General features: G+C 41.5%; 1 protein-coding gene across 2 annotated transcripts in view; it reads right to left on the bottom strand.

The window, feature by feature from the left end:
* Nucleotides 1–9087, bottom strand: part of dspb (desmoplakin b) — a 49086-nt gene continuing 39999 nt past the window's right edge. The window contains exons 22-25 of one of the 2 annotated variants that reach the window (XM_081378289.1): nt 8041–8148; nt 7841–7939; nt 4617–6443; nt 1–3748 (exon numbers count right to left, since the gene is read on the bottom strand). In XM_081378289.1, the coding sequence (XP_081234415.1) occupies nt 485–3748; nt 4617–6443; nt 7841–7939; nt 8041–8148 (5298 nt within the window). In that variant the 3' untranslated portion in view covers nt 1–484. The remainder of the gene's footprint in view (nt 3749–4616; nt 6444–7840; nt 7940–8040; nt 8149–9087) is intronic. The other variant, XM_081378290.1, reaches the window with a different exon arrangement.

The raw sequence follows: 9087 nt of genomic DNA, 5'->3' as shown, positions 1-9087 counted from the left end.
TATTTTATAAGGTCTTTCTTTATTTGAGCAATGAAGCTGCAAAAAGAAGTCAGACACTGTAAGTTTTTAACTTCACTGAGTAACTCACGCTAGTACAAAGGTAAAGTGAAGGCACTGAAACTTTTAGAAAAAATACAGCAATTCAACAGTATTAGTGTAAAAACAAAACCAGGAAAATGACATCTTTACCCATCTAGTGTTATAAACAACTTTCATATCTGTTAAACTCAGAAGCAGATAAACCCCAGGAATGTGAGCAAACATGCTAAATTAAAGGTGCATATTACCAGATTAATACATTCAATATAGATTTAAGAAATGCAATTGGTTTTTCTTTAGTTTTCCAAACATGTGCATAAGGTGGTAAAAAAAATCATCCACATTTCCGATAATTATTAACGATACTAATATTCTCGTGCTGTTATCTTAAAATACTTTGATGGATAATTGTGTTATATAATGTTGCACGGTACAAAATGTTTGTTTAGGAGAGTGATCTGGAGCTGAAAGAGGTTCTGCTGTAGCTAAAGCTGCTGTATTTGGATGAGGAAGAAGGGGATAGCGAGTAATCCACACTGCCCCTACGGGATCCGCTCCGAGATCCGCTCCGAGATCCTGAGGCAGATCCTGGATTGGAGAGGTTGTAGGGACTGCTGATTCCCCGTGATGAAACCGTGGCGGCGGGAAGCATTCGGACATCCGTCTTCTCCTCATTCATGCAAGCTTCCAGAGCCTCCTTGTAGGATATCCTCAACTTGGTCTTGGGGCAGGTCAGGGTTTTTGGGTGGTGACGTGAATCCTGGAGTCTCTGAGCCGCTCTCATGTCCAACCAGCCTAGATGCAAAGCCTCCTCAAGTGAACGTCTGCTCCCGAGCTCTGGGTCGAAAAGCCCGCCGGTTAAATACTGGAATTCGAGGAAGCGTTGGCCAGCCTCGTACGGAAGCCACTTTTCTTTGACGGCCTCGGCGGCAGACATTTTACGCTTGGTTTTCACATCTTCAAAACCAATATACGCTTTCTGGGCAGGTTTTATCCTGTTAGCCATCTCCTCATCGAGGACACCGACGCGGGTCGCTTCCTGAATAGACATGCGACGACCGTTTTCAGGGTTCACAATCCCACCGGTGCAAGCTTGTGCCTCCAGGAGTCGCTGTCCTGTGATGGAATCGATGATTCCTCGCTTCATAGCGTCACACACAGTGATCTTCTCCAGCTTCTCTGTGTCAAAGATTGCTCCAACTGGATTCTGTTCCTCAATTATTTCTACTAATGGGGTCAGTCTGACTGACATGCTGGAAATATGCTTGGAGGAGTTTGTTGAGAATGGATCTGGCAGAGTGGAGATGCTCTCGACTGTTTTAACAGTTTCGGTTTTTATTGTCTGACTTTTCATGGTCATCTGGGATGAGGATGAGGATGATGATGATGATGATGATGAGGACACAGAGGAGCTGAGGGGTTTGCTGAGGGTCTTTGCCTTTTTGGTGATCATATCTGCCAACTCAGTAAGGGTGACACTTCCCAAATGGTATTTATCAAGGACATCTTGGCTAATCACTCCCTTAGCAAGCAGTTCTTTCAAGTCGTACTGAATGCCTGTTTGCATGTCCATTACAGCTGTGCTGGTTGAGCCATCGGCGGCAGTGATTACAGTTTCTTCCCACTCACACTCTTGCTGAGACAATTCCAGAAAGGTCTCGTAGTCTATGAGCTTCTTCTCGTAGGCTTCACGCACCGTCATTTCTTTATTACTTTCTGGATCAACTATCAGTACCCGTCTCTTCCTCGAGGAGTTCTTCTGCTGCATCTTTTTCTTATCATAAAGAGGCAGAAGCACCAGTCCCGTCGTCTTGTCTGCGATGCAGCGGCTCTTTAGCTGCAAGTAGGTCAAATTGTCCTCAGTGTTTGGGTCGAAGAAACCCTTTGTGTCGTCTCCTTCATCTTTAAGAATCTGGTTCATCTCCTCATCAAAGTAGCGTTTTTGGTACGCCACATCAACATCAATTCGGTGACTGTGTTTAGGGTCAATGATGCCACCACTAGCAATCTGAGCCTCAAGTAGGCGAATGCCATGACCTTTCTCTATGAGACCTCGTTCAATAGCTTCAAACAGGGAAATCATCTTGTTGGTGCCTGGGTCTTTGTACCCAGTTACTGCTCTCTCAGCGGACAGAAGCTTGTCTTTGAACTCCACACCCACCAGTCCTTTCTTACAGGCCTCCTCGACTGTATAGTACTCATTGTGAATGGGATCAATCATGAAGCCTGAGGCGGCCTGGGCCTCCAGAAGCTCCAAGGTAGTGCCTGGTCGCAGAAGCCCATTCTTCATGGCCTGGTAGATAGGCAAGGTACAGTCGTTGGCCTCGTCATAAATCCCAGCAATGCAAGTTGACCCTCTGAGATAAGCCCGAAGCCTGTGTTCAATGTCTTGGCTGGTAATCTTGCCCTCTTTCAGATGATCCACGTCCGAAGGTTCCAGCAATTTTGCATCCACCAGATCCGATACGTTAACTTCGCTACGCAGTCCCTGTACAGTCAAGGGTTTCTCTGGAGCCGGAAGCAGGAGCAAGCCAGTACTGAGGTCAGCCTTGCATCGCTTCTTGATGGTAACATAGCTAGCATGTAGACCAGTGTCTGGATCAATGTAGCAATCTGGTCTGGCATTTAGAGCTTGATAAAGGTCCTCATCAACAAGGTCACGGTCCATGGCAGTATCTTTGGAGAGGTAGACGCTAAGGATCGGATCAAGGATGCCTCCCGCCGCCTCTTGTGCTTGCAGGAGACGCAGAGCTGTTTCCCGGTCGATTATTCCTTTTTTCATGGCTTGACTAGCTGGAAGGAGTTTTGCAGTTTTGGGATCCCTGAACCCAACACAGGCGGCCTCTGCAATCAACAGCTGCTTCTTGTTAGCTTCATCCACAAGTCCATTCAGACAAGCCTCCTCAACAGTCATCTTCACATTAGCTCGGGGATCTGTGATGAACCCTGTGGCAGCTTGAGCCTCCAGAAGCATGTTTCCACTCTCTTCTGAAATCATCTTTTGTTTCTTGGCCTCCGTGAAGGTCATCTTGCCTTTAGGTCCTGCTGCCAGCCCGGCAATGGCTCCTGTGCCTTTAAGATTGAGCCTGATGTCAACAGATACATCCTGAACAGTCCGCTGGCCATTCAGCAACTGTTCAAATGTCACCTTGTCAATCACACCGCAGTCACGCAGTTGCTGTGCCGTGACATTCTTGCGGACGCCTTCGAAGACCAGTGAGGAGTCGTCGGTTTGGTCTGTCTGAGTGTATTTGGCAGCGCCGTCTGGTTTCTCCTGCAGTCTCTGCAACTCCTTCTGCAGCGCCTGCATCTGTCCCCTTTCTCGTTCCAAGCTCTGCAACAACAGCCTGTAACGTTCTTCCGCGTCCAGCAGATGAGTCCTCAACCTCTCCATCTCGGTGTTGACAGAGTTAAATTGTCCCTCCAGGCCAGAGCGTTCCTTGATGTGCTGTCGAAGTTGCTCCTCGTGAATCGCACATTTGCTCTTCCACTGGGTAAACTCCTTCTTGATCCTCTCATTATCCTCCTGCATCTGTGATTTGAGACGTATTTCAGACTCCAGTGAGAGTTTGATTCGTGCTAGCTCATCCTCCAGCCTTTTCAAGCGCATAATTTCCTGTTCCATTGCTGTCGTTTTCTTGAGGAGAACATCTCGTTCTTGCTGCAGATTGCTGCACTGGGATTGGGACGTCTGGATCACGGAGGAAGTCTGCAACAAAAATGACAAAAATTAAATCAGTGTTCTATCATTTAAAAAACAGTAGTCAACATTTGAAGTGGATCAAAAAAGTTAATCAAAGTTGACCTAAGACAAGAATGGGTCTTGTTAAAAATGATGTATAACTTTAATGGAAGGGTTTCCACTTCAAATGTTGTACTGCATATTTCACAGTTGATATTTCTGTATATGATTTTTCAGATATGACAAAGATTTGTTGCATTCATTGTCAATTACAAAACAGAACTGATTGGTTTTCAAGCTAAGAAGCCTACATGGCTTAGCTTCTAAAGAAGGGATAGCCAAACCTGCTCCTGGAGGGCATCCTTATGCTCCAACACACCTACCTGTTATTTTCAAGCAATTTTGTACACCATGATTAGCTGGTTCAGGTGTGTTTGATTAGGATTGGAGCTGCAAGACGGCAGTCCACCAGGACCAGGGTTTGACATCCCTGTTCTAAAGGATCAAAATCACAGAGGATGCCACAAACGATTGAGGCTAAAGTGATGCATCTCAGATGTGATTTGGACAAGACTGTACAAATACATTAAGTTTCATCTGAATGTGGATGTATGTGATTGGATGATGTTGCTCAAAATGCAAAAAAGCGTGCAGCATGGAAGGTAATTAAGATGCAAATCTGATTATTCTGCAGGGATAGATGAAACATGCACATTAAGACGTGCAAAAATGGTGCAGATTCTTAGTGGGCCATATTTTGCATGTCAAGATTAACCATTTACAGAATGCAGTGAGAGAGAGAGAGAGAGAGAGAGATGCATGCAGCCAGCTACATCTAAATCTACAGATTTTAAGGATAAAACTCGAGAACTCTAGTTTCTATTTATCCTAGTACCTCTCTGGCTTGTTTTTGTACATTTTCTATCTCCAGTTGCAGTTTTTCTCTCTCTCGGGAGAGCTGTCGCATAAGCCTGTCATGCTCTGCACCGGCACGCTGGCTGGACTCAAGCTGTTTCTGCAAAGCTGTGATTTGCTCAGCCATTTCCCGATTTCCACGGTTTTTGTCTTTGAGCAGCTCCTCGTGTTCTAGACGCACGGAGCGCAACTCCTCCTCCAGGCGGAGGCGATCTTTAGTAAGAGTTTCGGTGAGCCTCTGCAGGCGCTCGGTTTCAGCAGTGCCTATGTTCAATGCACAAGTCTTTTCTTCCATGCTACGGTGAAGGGTCTCGTAGCGCTGGCTGAAGTCTTGGACGCGCCCCTGCTCCTGCGTGAGCTGTAGTTTCAAAGTGTTCATTTCAGCTTTCAAGGCAGCCAAGCTCTGAGAAGAAGCTTTGTTCTCCTTCAGGGCGCGGTCTAAGGCCTCCTGCAACTGCTTGGATTCGTTATCCGCATGTTTTGCCTCAAGACTGGTCTCTTCCTGGCTCTTACGCAGTGTGGTGATTGTAGTGGTGTACTCCCGCATGGCCTGGCTACTCTTTTCAAGTTGCGTCTCCGTTCTCCTGCGCTTGCTGGCCTCCTCTTCTGTCACTTTCCGCTGTTTCTCCAACTCGCTTTCCAGGCGCTTCAGCTCCTCCTGGAGCTCTTGAATGCGCGTTTGTAGGCGTGCGATGGTTTGTTCAGACCGTCCCTTCTCAAGGGCATGGGCCTCCAACTCCACCCGGATGAGGCTCAATTGACTGTGGGAGGAGCGAAGCTGCACCAACTCCTCATTCGAGGCTTCGTTCTTAGTTTTGAGGTCGGCTAACTCCCCTTCCAGTCGCCTTATCTCAGTCTCTAAAGATCTTTTCAGACGCCGCTCCTCCTCAAGACACCGTGTGAGACGGTTGATCTCACTACTCTTCTCCTGCAGTGTCCGATTAGAGCTCTCTTGTACCTCCCTTGTTTTGTTGTCTGCTTCACGTTTCTGACTGATCATCGACTGGACTTGTGCTTCCAGCTCGTGCCTCTTTCGGCTTTCCTCTGTATTCACAGCACTAAGTCTCTGCACCTCCTCTTCCAAGCGTCTCCTTTCGAGCTCCTCTTGGTTGAGGGAGAGACGAAGCCTTTGCAGCTGCTCCTTCAACTCCCTAGATTCTCCCTCTACTCTTTCAATCTCCAGCTGCATGGAAGCAGAATCACTTTCCTTCTGCTGCGAAAGCTTTTGCATGCTGGTCTGAGTAACGAGGATTTGAGACTCGTAGGTCTGTTTCACCTCTCGTATCTGTATGCTGTGCTCCTGCCTTACCTTTGCCAGCTCCGTCTGCGCCTCCTTGAAGCGCCGAGCCTCGTCATCCAACTCCTTGCGCAGACGCTCCAGCTCTCGGGTCCTTTCAGACACCGTCTTCTCCAGATCTAGCTTAGCCCAGCTGGCCTGCTCGAGTTCTTTGACTTTCTTGCACATGGTTTGATCGTGTTCCTCCTGCAAAAACGTATAACGCTCCTCCACGACCTTCTTCTTCCTCTCAATATCTTCCAACTGTTGTTTGAGGCGACGTACTTCATCCATAAGCTCTTCAAGACGGTTTGTAGAAGACTCAAGGCTGTCTTGTGTGGCCATACACTTTAAAGTCTCAGTCCTCTTCACCTCTTCCAGGGAAAGCAGGTGTGTCTGGGAGTCGTTCAGCTCCTGCTTGTATTTAAGGAGAGCCTCCTGCAAAGAGGCATTCGTGGCAGCGTGATCCGCAATGGCGTCTTTCAACTGCTGAATTTCCTCATTGCGCATCCCAATCTCGGTATTCATCATCTGCAGAAAACACAGCACAAAACATTACACTTGACATTTGGTCAAAATGTCTGTTGACTTGAGACCTAAAACTATTAAAGAATGTGTGTGTTCACAGAAGCAGATTTAGGGTTCGGTAGGGCAACACGATCTGAGAAAAAAAAAAAAAAAAAAATCCCGATAGCCAACTTTAAATACTCTACTAACTATAAGTAACTTTGCAACTACATCAACTAACTCTCATTAGAGTATAAATAGACTGTTTGGTTAGGATTCGGGTTAGAGTAAGTTGACATGTTCTTGCAAATTAACTTATAGTCAGTAGAATATCTGTTGGGGATCATCAAAATAAAGTGTTTGCAGATATTAAGCAGACAGTCTACTAATACTCTAATGACAGTTAGTTGACACGTAGTTACTAAGTTACTTATAGTTAGTAAAATGTCTAAAGTGGATATGGAAATAAAGATTTAGAAAAAATCCTATTGCAATTTTCTGATAAAAATTTATATTGACAGCACAATATGGCAAAAAGTTTGTGAAACATATATTAATGACTATAAAATAATAATAATAAATATTTATATTATTTATTATATAATAATAAATAAAACATTAAACAATAAGACATATTACTATTGTAATAAAACTGTATTAGAGAAATATTTCTTATTTTGTTTAATGATTTTATTTATTATTATTATTATTATTTCTCAAATACTCAATGTTTTTTATTTTACAGCAAAATATTACAATAGTTTTATTTCTTTAAAAAAAACGTTTTTAAATGTTATTATTCTATATTAATAATAATAAATCTTTTATCTATATTATTTATTTCACTTTAAAATAAAAAACACCTTTTAAAATATAATTAAAACTGTCGAATCAATTAATCACGATTAATAGCATCTAGCAATAGTAGTAATATTAATATTAGCAATAGCTATAGTAATACCAATAGTAATATTTCTAGTATATCTTAATTTTTATGTTTTAAGTTTTTATTAGTGCCATCAAATCGATATACTAAAAATATTACTTATTAAATATCCTAGAAATATTACTATTGTACTATTGCAAAACATTATTATTGTAATTTTTTAAATATGCCATTTTATTTTACAGTATAAATGTAAAATTACAATACTACTATTTACGTCATAATTTCTTCATTTTCAAATGTTAAACTATTTTTGTGGAAAACCACACTTGTTGACAACAGCCTTTTCATTACAATTTGAGAAGATGGTTGGCACATGTTGAGCTAAACTCACGAGATATGATTTGTGTGTGTGTGTGTGTGTGTGTGTGTGTGTGTGTGTGTGTGTGTGTGTGTGTGTGTGTTTGAATGAATCGTGCATCCCCAGGGTCAGGGCAGGAGAGTGCTGAGCTGAAACACAGGTGTCTTTACATACCTTCAGCTCTTGCATGTTCTTCTGGGAAGCCGTGAGAAGTTTGTGGTGATCACTTGAGCGGGTGAGCAATTCTAAGTAGTGTGCATTTAGAGAAGAGACCTAGGGGACGAAGTAATACAAAATATGCTATTATAATAAGACAACATTGCAATAAAATGAATGTGTGTGTTGGCTGGGAAAGTGTGTGTGTGTAGGTGTACCTCTTCTGAAATAAAGGAAGATGGGGACTGAAGCACAGTCCTCTTGATGGGGATGTTGAGCAAAGTTTCCAGTCCAGCACCATAAGATGCTAATTCAAGCTCATAGTTCTACAGAGAGACAGGCCACACTATTAATTATGAATTAATTTACTGTGCTTAACTACTGACAAGATTTGAGTAGCGCTGCAAACTTGAGGTATTTGACTATTGTTTTATTGGTAACACTTTACAGTAAGGTTCATTAGTTAATGTATGATGAACTAACATGAACTAACAATAAGCAATTCATTTGTTACAGTATTTATTAATCTTTGTTAATGCTAGTGAGTAAAAATACAGCTGTTCATTGTGTGTTCATGTTAGTTCACAGTGCATTAACATGTTAACAAATACCACCTGATTTTAATAACATATTAGTAAAAGTTGAAATTAATATCAACTAAGATAAAAAAAATACTGAAGTATTGTTCATTCTTAGTTCATGTTAACTAAGGTAATTAACTAATGTTAACTAATGAACCTTATTGTAAAGTGTTACCATTTTATTTTTGTATTTGTATAATACATACATAATCCCATGATGTTAAGCTTTATGTTTGCCTTATTGCAGATTAGAGCTGGGCGATATTATAGTTAAAATTTTGCAATAATGTAAACAATAACTATGGAAACACTTTATAATTAGATAATGCATTAACTAACATTAACAATCAATGAGAAATACATTTGCTACTGTATTTATTAATCATTGTTAACATTAATTAAAAAAAAATACAATTTCTCTTTGTTAGTTCAGGTTATATATATATATATATATATATATATATATATATATATATATATATATATATATATATATATATATATATATATACATACATACATACATACATACATACACACAAATATTATATATATACACATACATATAGATGCAACTTAACAGATGCAACTTTTGATTTTAATTAGCAAATGCTGAAATCAACATTAAGATTAATAAATGTATTTTTCATTGTTAGTTCATGTTAACTAATGTAAAGTGTAACC

This window comes from Scardinius erythrophthalmus (assembly GCF_964197995.2).
Source record: "Scardinius erythrophthalmus genome assembly, chromosome: 11".
Taxonomy (NCBI): Eukaryota; Metazoa; Chordata; class Actinopteri; order Cypriniformes; family Leuciscidae; genus Scardinius; species Scardinius erythrophthalmus.
Note: the sequence above shows the minus strand (reverse complement) of the source record. Positions and strands in the feature narration are given on the sequence as shown.